The sequence below is a fragment of the Aphelocoma coerulescens genome, chromosome 1 (genome assembly GCF_041296385.1).
Source record: "Aphelocoma coerulescens isolate FSJ_1873_10779 chromosome 1, UR_Acoe_1.0, whole genome shotgun sequence".
Lineage (NCBI taxonomy): Eukaryota > Metazoa > Chordata > Aves > Passeriformes > Corvidae > Aphelocoma > Aphelocoma coerulescens.
Genome location: NC_091013.1, coordinates 109100564 through 109119017, shown reverse-complemented (window position 1 = coordinate 109119017; position 18454 = coordinate 109100564). Strand labels below are relative to the sequence as shown.

The 18454-nt window shown below is 44.1% G+C and overlaps 1 protein-coding gene across 2 annotated transcripts in view; it reads left to right on the top strand.

Annotated features, from left to right (window-relative positions):
- Nucleotides 1–1286: 1286 nt before the first annotated feature.
- The window catches only part of USP25 (ubiquitin specific peptidase 25), an 89099-nt gene continuing 71931 nt past the window's right edge, over nucleotides 1287–18454 (top strand). For both annotated transcript variants that reach the window (XM_069024155.1, XM_069024147.1), the window contains exon 1: nucleotides 1287–1412. In XM_069024155.1, the coding sequence (XP_068880256.1) occupies nucleotides 1368–1412 (45 nt within the window). In that variant the 5' untranslated portion in view covers nucleotides 1287–1367. The remainder of the gene's footprint in view (nucleotides 1413–18454) is intronic.

Sequence of the window (18454 nt, the reverse complement as noted above, 5' to 3'; positions counted from 1 at the left end):
TTCGAAACGTTAGGTGGGCTTCTCTGCTGCCTTTCACCTGCTTCTGGTCAAATGTGTTTTGGCCAGCCGAGTCTCTTTGCCCTGCCTGTGCTGATGCCCAAAGCGGAGTCCTTTCTCATCCTCTCTCATCCACCCAGAGCAGGGTGACAGAGAGACAATCTCTTCCCTAATACTGTTTATCTGTGGTGCCAAAATTCACTGTGGGCTGCCAAGACCTGCTGCCCTCCACATACATTAATGACGTTCAATTTGAAGGCTGAACACCATCACCTCACACCCCACCCAGTAAAACCCAGCCAAACCTCAGGGAAGGGGAAGACCTAAAACTTTAGGTTGCACCATTACTGTGTCTAGTTCTGGGCTCATCAAGGAGCTCCTGGCGAGGGTCCAGCAGAGGCCACAAAGTTGATAAGGGTCTGGAGCATCTCTCTTATGAGAAGAGCTGGGCCTGGTTAGTCTGGAGAAGGCTGAGAGGGGATCTCAGTAATGCATACAAGTATCTCAAAGGTGGGTGCCGAGAGGATGGTGCCAGACTCTTTTCAGTGGTGCCCAGTGACAGGGCAAGGAGCAGTGGCCATAAACTGAAACATCTCAAGACGAGGAAGAACTTTTTTCCCTTGAGGGTGGCAGAGCACTGGAACAGCTGCCCAGGGAGGGCGTGGAGTCTCCCTCTTTGGAGACACTCCAAACCCACTTGGACACGTTCCTGTGTCACCTGCTCCAGGTGACCTCGCCTTGACAAGAGGTTGGGGCGGGTGATCTCTAGAGGTCCCTTCCAACCCGAGCCATCCTTTGATTCTCTGATTTATTTGGTGATACGGTTTGTTGTCGCTACGAGCAGCGACAGCGCTGGAACCGCTCAGAAATCGCTGGCGATCCCCTGGAAAGCGGCGCCGGTCCGAGCTGCTCTCGGTTCGCCCACAGCGGGGCAAACTTCGCCTTCCGCGGGGACGCGGCGGGGCCGCCCCTGCATCCGGCGAAGGACGCGGAGCCCTTCCCGGGGGAGGAGCGGGGCGGCCGCGGGGACTCGGCGGGGCCGCCCCGCTCCCGCCGGGAGCTCTCAAGATGGAGGCGGGCGGTGTGACGGGGCGGGGAAGGGGCCGGACGGGGGTTGCGCCCGGGGCAGGTGCGCGGGGCGGCGCCGCCGGGAGCCGCAGCCGGGCCGAGGGCGGCGCTCGGCGCTCCGGGAGTGGCAGCGGGGCCGGAGCGGGGCTGCGCTGCCCCCCCCCGCCGGGCGGTGACTCGGGCTCCCCCTCCCGCCCCGCCTCCCGCCCCGCTCGCCCAGCCCGGGCCCGGCCCAGCCGCCGCCGCACGGCGCCGCCGACACCCGCCGAGCCCGGGGCGCCGCCGGGAGCCTCGCGGGGGCCATGACGGTGGAGCAGAACGTGCTGCAGCCCGGCGGCGCCGCCAAGGTGAGTCTCCGGCGGGGCCCGGCCTGGAGCGGCTCCGCGTCCCCGCCGCGCCCGGGCCTGGCCGCGCCCGCTCCGACCGCCGCCGCTGCTCGTGCCCGTGCCGAGCTTCTCCCGGGCCTTCCCCGCGCCGCGGCCTCGCCCGGGCCCCGCCGCTCCGGCGGCCGCGGAGCCGCAGCGGGGGCCGCCGCCGGCCCGGCCCCGGGTCATCCCGGCCCCGGGCTTGGCGCTGCCCTCGGGAGAGCCCCGGCGCGCTCCCCGCGTCCCCGGGCGGGCCTGTTGCGCTTGCAGGCTGCCGGGGAGAGCGGGGGTACCGGGGCTGGGCAGGAGAAGCGCGGCGGTCCCGGCCGAGCCCCCCGTGGGCCCGGGGGGAGATGCTGCACATGCCCGGCGTGACCCTGCAGCGCCGGCATCCGCGCCTGCCAAAGGTGAACGCTATTTCCAGCGAGTGACGCGCTCCTGCTGGAGTGAAAAAGTGCCGGGTTTAGGGACTCGTGTTAACGTGCATCATGGAACGGGGTTAAGGGAATGACGGCGCTTACCAAGCTTTTACTGTGCGCCTGGACGCACGGAGAGTGTTTCTCTGTTAAAAGAAGGGAAAAAAATACCTTCTAAAGCTTTCCTTGGCTTGAACTGAACTGTCAAGAGAAATGTCTAAAATTAAATTGCAGTGCTTTTAAAATAATAAGGTTTGAAGCTAACTTGTAGGTTAATGCAACTCTTGTGGTTAGTGGTATGACTGTTGCCTCATTCCCTGATTTTTATTAATGTTTTAGTGGTATGGGGTAAAGGTGTATATGCTTTGGTATAGTCGGTGTGGAAGTTAAATGGCTACAGCCGTAAGAGTGGACAGTGGAAACGTGCTGATTAAGGGATAATTGGTTAAAGTGGTACAATTCGTATTTAAGAAGCTTTTTTGGAGGGAGGGCGTGTCTGGCCGAGGACTGGTCTCCTAGTTGGAAGTAGTTAGCAGCAATTTTGGCTGCTTCAGCAGGAAGGTAAGGGCTGAAGAGACTGATTTTGTTCCTCTGTCAGTGTTTTCAGCCGGGGTGTGCTCGCAGGTTAATATAGCAGATTTGCTGCTACATGTGCCTGCTGTGTTTGAAAACTGATGTTGCTGCTGTGCATCTGAACTTCCGTGAGCAAGATTATCTTTTACAAAACCTCTTGTCAGTGGTTCACTTAATAAATCGTAATAATCACATCAGATACTTTGTTACATGATGCATTGTGGACTCTGATCAGTGCTGCCTTTTTGTGCTTTCTGGCAATAATCCTGAAGGAGAAATGTTAGTTTTCAGCTAAACTAGGAGAATCCTTAGTTTTCAGCTTAACTACTGGTTGTGGGTCAGTAGTTCAGGATTGCTTGAGCTTCAAATCAAGGACAAGCCCAAAAGGAAGTTGATGATTGATTGAGGTATATGCCAGGTAATCCATGCTGCAGTAAAAAATAAAGCTAGCAGTAGTTGTGAAGTTGTAATCAGCATGTGGGTGATGGCCACTTCTCTAAGTGTCTAGAGAAACTGGATAAAATATCAAGGTTTTTTCATGACAGGATTTTTTTTTTTAAATTTCTGTTGATTATTTTATTTTCTGAAATTGTTTGTTACCTGTTTTATCCCTAATTGCATGCATTTAGGGAATGAGGGAAAGGCAGATCTAGAGAGTACCTTGTAAAAAAGCTTTTTTTAACTCCAAAGTGAGTATCTCATTGCTTAGCGAGACTAATGACTAGCTAATTGGATGACAAACTTTCACATTGATCAGGTATTTGCCTGTAAGAAGGCAAATCGTGAAGGTGCAGTGGGCTGATGCATGGATGAAAGGTGGAGAGGCTACCGTAGCACTAACTCATTGTCTCCTCTTGAAAGAGGAGAATTCCAATCTCCACAAATAAGGGAGTTTGTTCTGGAGACCTCAAAGTTTGTTACAATTGTTTTCTGTTAGTGTGAAGAAACCACATACAAGCAGAAATATATTAGATTTACAAGAGATGCCTGAGTCATCAGCATACCTTATTCAGAACTGTGGTTCCCAACATTGTTCATTAGATGTTTTCTTACTGTCATACAGGAAGTGTGTGTCAAACTTCACCAGCACTTGGAGATCTAGGTTTGTATTAATGAATGCTCCAACTACAAACAGCCCGTTTCCCACTGAAGCTATCTTTAGTTTATTGTGTAGTTAAAGCAGCTGCATCAGGTTAAAAGGTTTTCTTTCATCTCTGCTGGTTATCTTGACCCTTAGTTAAAACTTGTCATTTATGTCCTGAAGCAGATAATGAATCATAATATTCTTGTTGCTCATGGCCCTTGTGTGCTTCTCTGACATCGTTTGGTATCTGGAAGTTATAGGTAATGTTGACAGTGATCAGTTCACAGTTCTCATGGTGTGCAGACCCTTCCCTCGGCCAGTGTCCCCTACACAGTGGGTTCAGGGGCTGGGTGAATGGTGATTTTTCTGGTAACTGGAAGTTATGATGTGGGGAGGTCAAACATGTTTCAGCTTTGTCTCAGCTCTGATAATTACTGTGATGGTCATCTCGGAACAGCAGATTGAAGAAGCTGGGTTTTAATTGCTGGCACTTAGCTGGCCTCTCAACAATGTGTCTTATCAAGCTCTACTGCTTTTGGAGAGAGCCTGACATTTGGTTGATACATGAATTTAAAGGCTGTTATATCTGTTCTTTGGTTTCCCACACCCACTGTTATTTCAGACCTGTAATTCAGCAGTGCATTGGCAGTGTAAACTCAGGAATAGTAAAGTTAGGCGTGTCAACTCAGCTCATTTTTCTTTTTCTGAAAGAAACACAAACTTTTAAGGATATTTACCACTTGAAATAATGCCTGGCTTAAAGTGAGGTCTGATACTAAATTCATCTCTCTTGCTCTTTTTTGGGGTAAAAAAGTGAAAATTGTGCTAGCTCGTGTGTGTTTCTACTCTGCTCATCCCATGATTTTGATGTACTTATTATTTAAAAATTTATCTAATAACATGGCACTGAGTGCTTTTCTTTCCTGAAAGCAACAGCCACTTCATGCAGAGGATGATAGAGTCACCTGTCTCCACCAATTGACATGATGCAGCCCTGAATGGCAGGAAGTGATTGCAAAGTACCTACTGAACACTTGGTACACAAGGACGGTATCTTGGGAGCTGTGTACTCCTTTTTTTCCCCATCTTAATAGGTGGCAACCTTCCAAGGATTTAAAATTCAAACCTTTAAAATCTCTGTATTGTTGCCTGATGGATCCAAGAGGCTGCAGACTCCCTCTCTCATCACAAGGCCAGAGCCACTCTTTCCTGTGACCAACGTGCAGGTGTCCCTCTGCACCTTAGAAATGGCCCTTGGGTCATGAAATGAGGAAGGGTTATGCATCTCCCCATGAATGGGAAGCTGTCTATGTTTGCACTGACAAGTGGGCTCCGTGAATGGAGGGCTTGAATATGGGGAGTTACAGCTGCCAGTGCTGGTACCCAGAGCTTTACTTCGTCTTTGGCCAGGATGAGCAGAATAACAACACGGAAGGTGTTTGCACCAGCTACCAAGTAATTTGCAAACATTACTTGAAGTACTGTGGAGTTATGCTGTTAAATATACACAGCTTGTTCTGTATTTAAGAAAAAAGTTCTTATCAAAAATCTTTATAATACTTACAGTTACACCTTTGATGCAGATTCCTGTTGGTATTTCTGAAAGTTAGAGCAAGGTGTAAGGGCCAGTTACTCAAAGTAATTTTGAAAGTCCTCATCAGACTGGTCTGCTGAATGCTTCCTGGTTTTCTGACTGTTCTTATGGATTTTTGGTGGGAGTGGGTGGAGGTGTGCATGGTTAGTTTTGTTTCTTTTGTCTTTTTGTCTTTTTTTTTGTTTGGTATCTATTCAAGCCTGCTGAATCTTGGAGGGTTGTGTTTATTGGTATAACATTATATGAACTAGCAACCTTATGAAACCTTTAACAGCAGTTTAAAGCTTTTTGCTTTCAGAAAACCCTTCACAGAAATTCAGTAATGATTTCAATTGTGGTTGCAGGAGTTTACAAGTGTAGTACTATCATTAGAATTTATCTAAAATAATGTCTTTAAGTATGTTCGGTCCATACCTCAAAAGAAAAATATTGCTTCAGAATATGAAAGTGTAAAGTTTATAGATTTTCCTGGTAACATTTTGTAATATTATTTTAAAATATCTTTAGTAAATAATTAACACACATTCCCCCGACACCCCGCCCCCAATATTTTTAGGATAACTCTGTATTCACAGCTACTTTGAGCAGCAGCAACAAAAGATTATAAAACCCATCAGATTCTATGAAAAGGTCAAAAAAACAAATTACCCATGTCTTAAAATAGAAAAGTATTTTCCATTTTTAAAGTGCTTCATAAAGATAAGTGGAAGGATAAGTGAACAGTTGCTTTTCTTACACTCCTGTGCCTGAGAAGATACATTATGGCTGGCATCTCCTTAATTCTGTGAGTTCAGCTGGTGTTTGTGGACTTGGGTAACTGAAGGGGAAAGAAAGGTAGAGTAGGAGATGGAATTTCTGTTTCTGTGTAAATCTTCTCTTCTTCCTTGCTGAAGAACCCAGCCCAGTTTTTCAGTCCCTGAGAAGCTGGCTCCACAGCTGCAGTGATGTGAATGGTGAGGTTGAGGGATGTCCCAGGTGTTGGGGACCAAGTGGCCAGGTTAGTGAATCAACCTGAGGCCCCAGTAGACTTGGGAGATGCCTTTTCAGGATGGGCTGAGATTTTTGCAGAACCAGCAGGGAGGTCTCTGACGCTCACCTGTGCCAGGAGTTGTTTGGGGAGCTGCACCAGTCACCCCCTTACAGCCATTGCTGGCAGTGCCAGTGATGGGATTATTGAGGTGCCCAGAGGTGCTTAAAGGTATGTTAGTATTGCTCTTCACTTTCTGTAGTGAAGATACTGATTTGCAATTCTCAGCTGATCATCTGGCAAAAGCTAAGAGTCAAATGTGACATTCCTGGTATTCCTTAGCATAAAAAGTAAACAAAAAGCTTAAGAGCTATGTCTTCACTTATATGTTTTTGTGTAGGAAAAAATTCCTTTAAAGGGCTGAATTTTTGGTTTTGTTTAGTTGGTTGTGTTTTTGGTTTTTTTTTAAAATTGATTTTGTGTACTTGTTATGGAACAGAGCTCTTAAAAATCTGCGGGGGGGGTGTGAGTTGCTGGGACCTGACTGAGAGAGAAAAGTCTTTTCTACTTCCTCTGACTAAAAAAGCCACAGGTGTGGGAGCAGATTTTCTTGGAAATGAAAGTATCCTGAGTGCTTTCACTTTCTAGTTCTCTTGTGATAACCACTGCAATTATTTTGAAGTGGGTAAAGGTTGCCTTGAGTCACAGTGAAGGGTTGTGTGTGTGTTGTTTTTATTTTGTATAGTTGTTTTTTGTTTGTTTGCTTGGGGTTTTTTTTAGCTGGCTTTGTTAAACTTCCCCATCAAACCCTGGTGACTAAGTTACCAATGTGATGGTCTTGAGTCCCTGGATAGACACCTTTAAATTGAGGGAATTCAGGTTCTCAGCAGGGGCCTGTTGACTCCTGCCTGGGGTAGCAGTGTAGTATCATGATTCAAATCACAAGTCAAGAGTGTTAGGTGAGTAATGGAGGAGAGACTGTTGTGACAGTGTATTTCAAAAGGATTTTATGAATTCAGGGAAGAGTTCAGTCTTTTATTCACATCATGAAATAGAGATGGCTTCTGTTAGCCGATGATTACACTTTATCCGTTGGGGTGCTGTTAAAGAAGTCAGCATCTGCCAAGAGTGGAAAATATCAGACTGGACTGAGCATGGGTTCAGTTTCAGTGGTGGAGTGAAAGTAATGTCACTCACGTGTGACTTCTGCCAGGGAGCTGAGTGTGTGACACATGGGATGAAAGCTCCCTCCGTTCCCTTTGGGACTGTGATATGTCCAATGTTCTGGTTCATGAGTGGTCAAGCATAATTAATAGGGAAAAGCTGATACTGTGAATCACAGGAGTTGGTTGCATGCAAAACTGTGCAAGTTGAAAGTTTTCTATAAGCTCATCTTTTTTATTATTTAAAAAAGGGAGACATACTAAAGCTGTGAGGCTTTAGTGTTCAGGTGGTGAGGTGAGGTGGTGAGATGTCTTCCTGCAGAACATTCCTTGCGTGACAGTACAAACTCAGGCTTTGTGCCAAGCAAAAGGAAATAGTTTTTCCTGTTTCCTCAGGTAGGCAGATGCCGTTTCTTGCTGGTTTTGGTGAACACTTGTAACTCTTAATTTGGCAACACAGTGTGTTCTGGACAGCACGTGCCAGATTTTTCCCTCTTACCTTACTTTAATACTGTGCTGAATATAGATGTTATCATAAGCTGTATTGTGCCTGCACACCTCAGCCAAACTTTCAGGTAAAATGGGGAGCAGCTGTAGTGTGTGCTGTGGTGACCATCTGAAATGTTACTTCCTTCCAGCATTGCAATTTGCTCTCTCATACTGTATTGCAGGGTTTACATTTCTTTATTGCTAGATTTCTGTAGGACTTCAAAACCTGGAATTGACTAAGAGCTCTACAGACCATTAGTGGAAAATTTTCATGAAACTGTTTTGAATGGTCCTGTCCATACACCTTTGTGCTCTGTTACCACCCCATTTTTCAGAAGTGGATAAAGTGTCTCTTGGCTGCAGAGGGTTACACCTCCCCTGCCTCAGTATTTGAGGCGAGTACACCAGCCTGTGTTCTGGAGTGGCTGTGGGGGTGTGCTGACTCCTGCTGACGCTCACAGGGCTCTATCTTCTGGTAGAGAGGTGGTTTTCTCATACTGAACTACACAGTAATTTTCCTGTTGAGTGTGGTGCAGAATCTGTGGGTTTAGGCTTTAGCATGAATGAAATGTTAAGCAACATTGACTCAAAATGTTGAGGTTGCTGTGAAATGCTGTGAAGCTGGGTCCTAAGATGGTGTAAAGTGCAGATTGACACAAAATGTCATGAGCTGGACACTGATGACTTCAGTCATCCGTGGGAGGCTTTCTGAGTTCTTGTCTGTTTAATTATAGAGTGGTTTCCCCATGTATTTAGTTTAGTAACATCATTCATTCCAAGCATTTGAAAATCACAATGAACATATCAATCTATTCAGACTAGACTCTTGCAATTTAAGAAGGCACTGATTTTTTTTTTTTTTTCAGTTGGATTTCGTAGTTTTCATTGTTTTGTAAACGTCATTAGCTTTTCTTTGCCATAAAGGATGAAATTCAGGAGCACGTTGAAAGCCATCAGCATGAGATTTCCCCTGAAATCTGGTGTTACTTGGTGATGGGACTTTAAGAGGAACAGCCCTGTTGTGAGCAGTAGCACCACTGAGTGTCCACAGTTTTAAGGTATCTCTCCTTCTAAGGGTGTTGGAAAGGTGGAATCCAAAGGACATGTGATGTGGAACAGCTTGAAGGCTGGAGTGCAACTAGGTTAACTTTGAAAACATCACCTGACACAGATTTGTGTATGTAAAACACTTTTTTTTAAGGGCATCAGAAATATTGTATGCAAATCCTAACAGGTTTTATTCTGAGATTCACAGTTTTGACTTGATGCTTTTGTTTATAGCTGGTTTCTGAATTATTTTACCTGGTGGATTCTTGCTGAAAAAAATTATACTCTGCACAGCATTTCTTTTAAAATGTTTCTGTTATACACTAATTGGCAACAGTCAAGCTTATCAAAGTTTAGGTGCCAAGAAAATGCAGATTGTGCTTAAAATACCCTTGACTAAAGCTTTTTTAGCCGTCAGGTGAAAGCATATTTTCAGCTTTACAGTAAGCAGAGGTAGACAGAACAATGTATTTAATAAAAGCTTGTCAGAGAGGCAATAGTGTTTTCAAGGCATGATCTGGAGCTATTTAAATCTAATTGACCCTTGTATCTTACTATACACAAAATTTGTGGAAATGAATGCATGTGATATAATGGCATTCCATCTCCCTGTGGCTTCTTCCTGCCAATTGTAATCATTTCATTGGTGTTGTACCCCAAAATCCAGAGGGCTCCCTTTAGAAGAGGATGTTCACTTGACATTAGGGTCTGAGGTGTAAAATTTTTGGATTGTGAATTATGTAGCTGTATTTTATGCCAACTTTTACTTTTGTTGAATAGTAAGTGGTAGGCTTGAAGTCACACATGGTTTGTGTGATAACTGTCTGTCTCAAAGCAGTGTGACTAAGGAAAATCAGATACCTGTGCTTGAAATTTCTATGCCTATTCTCATACCAAAAATTATGCTGATTTTCAATCAAATTTCAATTAAAACATAAAGCCATTTTGAGAAGTTGAATTTAGCTGTGTTTTTACTGGGATTAAGCCAGAAAAAAAAAGGAGAGTGTCACATGGAAGTTGAAAATAGTATTCATTTACATTCAGGTGTGTGCTTTGAGAGTGCTTTAAAGTAAGCATCTGGAAAAGGCTGGGTATGCCTTGGCACTCGATGTTCCTCATTCTTTTCAGAAGAGGAGGTGGCAGGAACAGACTCCTACTTCACTTTCCTTTTGGTTTTGGTTTCATTTTATTCTCCTGAAAGTTAGTTACTTTGGAAAAGAAACTTCTCGTGGGACTGCAGCTGTTGTAAGAGTACTTTTCTCTTTTTCCCCTACATTTTCCAGTATGTAGGTATAAATGGCCTGGTTAGAGGACTGAATACCATGCTGTATCCCAGAAATCTTAGGTTATGACTGAGAAAGCATTCTTATACTTCGCAGATTTTAACTTTTGCTTTGTTTTGATATAGAACCATGGGAGAATATATGAGAATGTTTTTAAGCTTATACATATGAATTTGTTTTAAAGCTAAATGGCTTTATAGACAGTTTACACAGGGGTTTCCCTTCTTGGTATTACCTATTTTCCCATCTGTCAGCTTCTTTACTTCAAAATCTGCTTCTATTTCCACCTGTTTGAGGACCATGTTTTTTTTTGTTTAGAGACTTTCCCACTACTGTGTAGTTTTCTTACATTAGAACCTTTTAATTATTTGGTGGTAGTAATTAGTAAGTTTTAATTTTGGCATCTAAGCTTATAACTTTTTTTTTTTAATGGGGTACTAGAATTAAGTCTTCTCTGTCTGTATTCCATTACTTGTTTGGAAATTAAAAAATAACCAACAGCTTACCGGCAACTTCTAAAAGTTCCCCCTGGTCTTGCACATGTTTTATGGGACATAGTGCTGAAAGCCACAGAATGTGTCTTGTGACAGCCCTGTCTGGACCACTGTTGTCCCCCTTCCTGAAGCTGCTTGGGCTGCCTTTTTGAGTACAGTCTGCTGGTCTAGAGGATAACCTCTGGATTTATCAATGGTGAAGACAGCCAGATTTCCTCATCATAACCAGTTCCAGCTCTTGCTAAGTTGCTGTGTAGCCTTGAAGCTTTTTCTGGGGCTGATTGTAAGGTGACTGGTGAATGTGCCACCTACTGCTAGTGCTGAGTGGAGGGTGTGTGCAGTGCACAGGCTCTGCTTACTTGTTAGAGGCCAGGGGAGGTACTGAATGCTTTGTGACCCAACTGAGTAGAAAAGGATTGAAGATTTTAGTATCAGAGTTTATCATCTGTCATTTAATGGAAAATGTCCTGGCATAATGCTGCTGCTAGGAAGGCAGCACAGAATTTAAGGTTTTGTTTCAAATAATTTTCCAAAAATGTGAACTCATTAGAGGAGTATTTCATACCCCTTTTATTCAAGTCGGCTTGTGAAGCTTCAGGTAGGTATGTGCTGATGGCAGAAAGTCATTCTTGGTGATACTATTATGACACCACTGAGACAGGGAAAACTGGCAGGGCTAAACTACAGCAAACTGTGCTTATGAACCAAAGTTGTAAATTTCTTGAGACTGTGTCCGAATGTATTAGAATACCCACCTTTCTGTGGGAGGTGAGGCAAATGTGTGTTTCAATATAATGTAATTCAAAGTCCATTAAAAAAAAACCCCAGAACTTTAAACATTATCTTTTTGTTCTTTCTCCTTGAAAGAAAATGGCCTAGAAAATTTCAGTTGCCCTCTGTGGAGTGCAGTGCTGAATTTACTGTTTCTTTAATTGTGAGGTAGTAAAATTACATGCTGATTCCCTGGTACAAATCTTACCATGTCTTTGAATACCGTAGTGTCTCTGTTGTGTTTGAGGTTTGTTTCAGTTCTAATATCACCTGCATCCGTGGAGGTTATTACCCAGTGCAGGTGAAAGCTGCTGGCTGCCCTTCACAGTCCATGGTGTGGCAGTGGCCTTTCCGCAGGGACACAGCACACGCCAGCGCATTCCTGGTGCTTGACCCAGGAAAAGCTGTCTCCCCTCAGAAGCTGGAACTGCTGTCAGAAGCCTGTCACCTTCCAGGTGACCTGTTAAACACTGCCCCAGATTTCACGTGGCTTAATGTTATCTGTAGGCTGTTCTTCTGCAGAGTTGTGCCTTGTGTCTCTCCCTGTCCCCACTCCTCTCCCCAGCCTAAAAACATGTGTCTCTTCACACGATTTCTTTTTAAATGGTTAGTGGGGGCAGGATAAGCTCTCAAATCATTTTACTGAATGCTAAAAATAGGGTTATGTGGCTTTTCTGATGTAATTTTGTCTTCTAATGCACGAACAGTTGGGGAGGGGGTGACCAATTGAGGCTGTGGGATGAGTTCACCTCTGGCAGACCTCACTGCAGTGGAGATGTTTCCCCTCTGTTCTTCTTCCCAAGCCCGCTGGGTTGTCTCTAACTTATTGTGGGCAAGAGCAGGCAAGTGTGATGAGGAGCTATACTCTGGCTGGCCAACATGCCAGGGAGCCTGGGGGTGCTGTGGAGGCTTTTGGGGATCCCTGGGGTCAGGCCAAGCTGCTGGAGGTGGCTTTGAGCTGTCAGGGGTGTTGCTTTTGAGAGACAGGAGGGCAGACATGCCTGGGTACGTGCCCACTCTGTGATTACAAGGCCTGTTTCTGTAGGAAATTATGTTACTATTTTTTTTTTTAATGGGACTAAAGGGAAGAGCCTTTATTGAAAGGCTTTCTGTTAAGTTTGGTTGGTTTTTGTGTTTTTTTTTTTTTTTTCCTTCCTATTCAAAACAGACAGCTGAGCTCTTTCCCCAAATGTGTCCCTTCTATTGAATACAGTGGACTCTTTGTAATACAGACCTGTCTGTAAAAAAGTTCAATTTAAATTTTATTTACAGTTTCTCTGCTGTACTATGCTGAATTTTGTGTGGAAAAACTGTGAAATCTTCCTGGTATCACTTACCTAGGGCATGTAGCAGAGTTGTTTGAGGTGAAGTGGAAGCTTTGATCTTTGTGCCATCAACAGCTGCAGTAAGTGAAATCCTTCTGGATGTGCACACCTAAAGCAGGGAGTGGAGAACAGTGTATGGCATTTCAGCTGGTGCAGGAGTGGGTCTGATTGTGCATGTTCACTTGTGAGAAGTGTACATCAGGAGCACCACATCTCTGTCACTGTGAGAATTTTAATTCACCTCCTGTTGGAGTAAGTTTTCTGCAATGCTGCCTAAGTAGGATGGGGAATGCAGGAGGCTTTTCCCTCTGTCAGTTTCTCTCACTGGATAAAAGAAGGATTAAAATAATGGCAGAGAAACAACTCATTGTTAAAAGGTTGCTGCTCCACAACAGTTGAATCCAGTGGAAATCGGTGCAGTCTTTGTCTTTTCCTGTCCCTTCTCCCACCCCTGGCTCTCACTAAGTTGGCAGGAAATTATTGAATGCGGAGAGCGACTCTCTGATGGTTTATTGAGAGCCTGGCCTGGCTTGCCAGAGGTTTGGGTGGGTGAGTGGTGGTGCTTGATCCAAGGGAGGAGTGGCATCTGACAACACCAGCCTGGGCTGCCCGGCGCTGGCAGGAGCTACAGCCTGGGAAGAACTGCTGGCTCCTTAGAAGCAGCTTGTGGTCTGACAGCCCCCGTGAGTGTTACTGCTTGTAAGTATTACAGAGCCTGGGATCCCATTGATCTGAGGACACTTGGAATTTCCAGAGCTGGTTTGTTTGCTCCTAGAATAGTTGCCCTTGTTATCATAACGGCAGTGTGAGGTGGAATGGGGCTAGCTTGGTGTTTCCTTGGGAGCTCTTCTGTGTTGTGCAGAGCAGGGTGATGCTTATGCATGATGGTAAATATCTGTGAACACAAGAATAAAATTAAGAAGTAAACTTTTAGAACAGTAAGTAGCCAGGAGTGATTGGGAAAATATCATAGAATCATAGAATGATCTGGGTTGGAAGGGACCTTAAAGCTCATTTTATTCCAACCCTCTGCCATGGTCAGGGACACCTTCCACTAGACCAGGTTGCTCAGAGCTTCATTCTGCCTGGCCTTGAACACTCCCAGGGATGAGGCAGCCACAGCTTCTCTTGGCAGCCTGTGCCAGGGCCTCACTGCCCTGACAGTAGAGAATTTCTTCCTAATATTAATCTACACCTACTCTGTGTGAAGCCATTCCCCCTTGTCCTGTCACTCCAGGCCCTTGTAAATAGTCTTTCTCCATCTTTTCTGTAGGCTCCCGTCAGGTGCTGAAAGGCCACAATTAGGTCATCCCAAAGCCTTCTCTTTTTCAGCCTGAATAGCCCCATTTCTCTCAGCCTTTCCTCAGGTGTGTATGTATATTGCTTTAGCAGGGTGTTGGATTAGATGATCTCCAGAAGCCTCTTCCAACCCCCTACCCCTGTGGTTCTGTATGTGTGGATTTATGTACACACAGTTTGCTGTGTATCTGTCATCCTTCAGCCTCCTTCTCCTTTCTGTTTGTATAATGTTGCGTCTGACTGAGCCCGCTGGCTTCAGTTTGCCATGGCTCGTGCATGCTTTTGGCAGGTGTCTTGGTGCTGAGGTGGGACTAGGGCTGTGAACCACTGGTACTGTGGCAGTGCCCAGCTGTTGTCCGTGGGTGGGCTCTTGGAGGAATCCTCCTGAACTATTGTAGTTTACAGATAATAGTGCTGGTGCTTTGAATGACCTGCCCTGCTGCCACCAGTAACTAATCACCCAACAGGCTTGAACTGGAGCAGAGAGATTTTTGCTAATTACTGTCACAGTTACTGGAGTATGTAAGAATCAAAAGTGATTTTTGTGAAGCAGGTTTTCCCATGGTGGTTCCAGCGAATACAACCTGAAGTTTAACTTGTGTCTAGTTAAGTGAAGCTGGAGATCTCACTGGTTTTACTGTAGTTAATTAATTTTAGAGCTGCTGTCATTACTATTGGGAAGCTCACTGTTATGCTGAGCAGGGTATGGAGAAATCATGATGGTTTAAAACACACAGACCTCAAAATTCACAGTAATTTTACATTTCTGACACCTTTTTGTTTTCAGTAAGTACTAAGGCTACTTTCTTGATTATCATCCTGTCACTGAGGCTCATTTCAGAGTACCTATCAGTAACAACTAGAAACTCAAGCAAGTGTTCATAAATCAGTTCTTAGACTAATTTTAAAATTCCCCCCTTTGAACTGAGCAGGTGGTTTTCCTGCTCATTGGAAGAATATTCCCCATGCAGGTGATGATTTGGCTCATAATTTCTGGATGCTTTTTTGTAAATAAGTGTCAGAGGTGGCTTTGCCTTATGTTTAGTGTCAGAGAATACAAACCAAACTCCTCAAGCCTCTCCTTAAAATCTTATTTCAAAATGTTTAACTGTAGCTTGGATAAAGACAAACGCATATGCTGAGAGTGAAAAAGATTTTTTTTTTTTGGCCACATATGAGGCTCAAAATAGTGAGTGTTTATATGAATGCATGGTGTCATGTTGTGTAGAAACCTTAATATCAAACTGTAAAATTCATTGAAACGTCACTTGAAGCATGGAAAGCATAGAAGTATGGTGAGAGTATTTTGTGTGTTGTCTAGGATCGATATAAGTTACATAAAGCTATGATTATGTAGAATCCTTCATTTAATTTTTGAGAGAGGAGTGTATGTACCTAAGTAGTGCACTCAATCCTTTTCCCCCTTAAAGTTTTATTTGGGCTAGGCTGTGGTTGGCTGGAAGTTCCTACCATACACTGTGTCCTTTTGCCTCCTTGAAGTAAGTTTTTGCTCTCAGTCCAGTTGCACTTTGTACCAGCTGCTGCTGTAATTGTCAGATTTTGGCAGCCTGTGCAGAGCAGTCCTGGACTGAAAATCTGCTGTCTTTGTGCATGTCCTTTGTTCTCCACAGGTGATTTTTGTCTGAGCCAAGCTGAGGTGCATTTTGCATCTGTGTGTGTATAAAAATATATCTTTACCTACTTTCTTAGAGGATACAATGTCATGTAAGAGGTTTCTCTTTTCATACCTGAACAAAAGGAAGCTCAGTTAGCAGATGCTGGGCAAGGGAACCTAATTCTGTTATGCTTTATGGAACACCTTACAGCTGGTGCAGAGATTTAACTTCATCTTTGCACTATCAAAATAGTGCTTTTAAAAAAAAAATATATATATAGCCACTTTCTAATTTATGTATTTTTATAAATACATTTATTCTGCACAAACATGGAGAAAAACCATGAGAGCTGAGAAGAGCAAAGACGTTCAGTAAAGCCTTCTGGAGCTGACTGCATGTTTTCCCTGTGCTTCAACTCAGTATTTTCATGGAAGGGGTTAGTTTTTATTTGCCTATTTGGAACTTGACCAGCAGTATATTTAGAAAATGCTTAATGTATCTGTGTTGCTGGAAGCTATAATGTACAGCAGTGTCTGTGGGCCTTTTAACTATTCCTGGGAGATATGATTAATGTGGCAGAAAATGATATTCACAGTAGTAATTGAGGGTCTTTAGTATGCTTGTCCTTTGTATGTTAAACTATTTGTTTGTTTGTAGCAGAAACTTAAAGCCTGTTTATAGAGGATTATATTCCTCTAAGCTCTCAGTGTTCTTCTCATTACAGCAGCATCATATGAGGAAACCAGCTTATTAGCTACTTGTCTGCAAGCAGTGCCATTAGCAGGTCCTCTGCGGCTCAGGCTTCATTAGAATTGTCTTTAATATAAAATATATTTGCAATGTCATTTGAGTTTTCCTCCAACAAATAGGTCTTACCAATCAGTGTTGCACTCGAAAGTAAAGAAAGTACAACTTGTGTGGAGGGCCTGAGTCAAGATGCCATTCTCAGCATTTGTATTCTTTCTTTCTTTCTTTTTGCCTCTAATAAGAGTATTCATCCCTCAGGTGTCAGAATCATGGCCTGGGTTGGAAGGTACCTGAAAGATCATATGTATGGTTCCAATCCCCCTGCTGTGTGCAGGACACCTTCCACTACCCCAGAGTAGCAGAGCCCCATCCAGCCTGGCCTTGGACACTTCCAGGGATGTGTAATCCACAGCCTCCCAGGGCAACCTGTTCCAGTGCCTCACCACCCTCAAAGTAAATTTTTCCTGATATACAATCTAAACCTACTCTATGTTAGTTGGAAGCTGTTCCCCCTTGTCCTGTCGCTGCAGGCCCTTGTAAATAATCTCAGTTTGTCTTGTAGGCTCCTGTTACGTGGTGGAAGGCTGCAAGTCACCCCTAAGTCATCTCTGTTCCAGGCTGAACAGTCCCAATTCTCTCAGCCTTTCCCCATAGGAGAGGTGCTCCATACTTCTAATCAGCTTGGTGCCCCTAGTACATTTTCATTATGTACTATTGAAATGTGAACTGTGTAGTGAGGCCATGGATCCCGTTTTCTCCTGCTAATGGTTGGATCATCTCATTAATTCCTGAACATACAACTTTATCTGTGCTTGGAAATGGAAGAGGGTTGTTTTATCTTCTGAGTTTGTAAATGCTTGTGTTGCAAATGCAAACATTTGGATGTTGCCATGAATAAAGCCAAAGTTTACGTGTGTTTCTTCAGAAGCTACAGAGAGGAGAAAATAAACAGATCAAAAGGTGGCTAATTTTCTCCCCAAATTTATCTTCACTATAATTCAGTATTAGTCAGTTTATGAGATTTGCCTTGTCCAAAAAAAGAATTTGTGTAATTTAGCTTTTTGCTCTGATTGTAGGAAGTTATCAGAGTTTACAGTACTGTCGTGGAACTAATTTGGGTACAGTATCTCCCTAAGCTGATTGTAGTGTAGATTTTTTCTGCTTCACTGGTGCTGGCACAGCTACTGAATATGCTATTGTGTGAGGTTATAAACCAGATAATCTTAATTGGGCATTTCCTGACAGCAAGGGAGGGATGACTGAAAAAGGAGAGAATTGGAAATAAGGGCATGCATTCCTAATACACAAATTTGGCTTCTGTCCAGGAAAATGGGAGAATTTCCTGTTAGTTAAAATCATCCAAGAGCTGAAAGCCTGAAGATACATAGTGCATACCTCAGGGATCCAGAGGAAAGGGAAAGGCTGGGAATAGCTCATGCATGAAAACCCCAAGGGAACAGACTGCTGTGTGATATGGTGGGAGTGAGTGGTGTGAGCAGCTGGATCCCAGGGCAGCCATAGCATCAGTGAACCATCTCCTTTGTGTGGCCAAGGATTTGGGGTACCCTGCAACAGCTGTACCAGCACAGTCTGGTGGTGTAGTTCAGGTCCTGGGGGCTTTTTAGAGTTGAGTCAAATGGTGTTGATGCTCCATGGAGAATGGGTGTGCCTATGACCTGTGTGCACATGTGTCCTAGCACTGCAGATATTCCTGGAGTCTTGACTCACTAAACTGGAGGATCTCTGCTAGTGAAAAGATACTGAGTCAGTCATGCAAATTTAAAGATAGGATGGCAAACAGAAGTGGGTACAGGCAAATTTGAAAGAATGGGGGTGAATTTCTTAGCACCTGTAGGTGCACCTGGTTCTGTTGGAATGGTCTGGTTTGTGTCTCCATTTGAAAAGAAAGGCTGCTTATTAAACTGAATTAAAGTACAGTTTGTTATAATTCAGAATTTGAACCTCTGGTGAGGCAAGTTTGGAAAAAACAGGGCATCAGGAAAGAGCTGCTTTGAAGAAATACGGCAGCTTTTTTACGTTAGAACTGGTAGTTGTGATCTGAATCTTCCCTCACTGACCTGATTTCATGAGCATACATTGGTGTAGGTGCTTCAGACACTTGTAAATACTTGTCTGCTGCCTTCTTAATTTTTTAT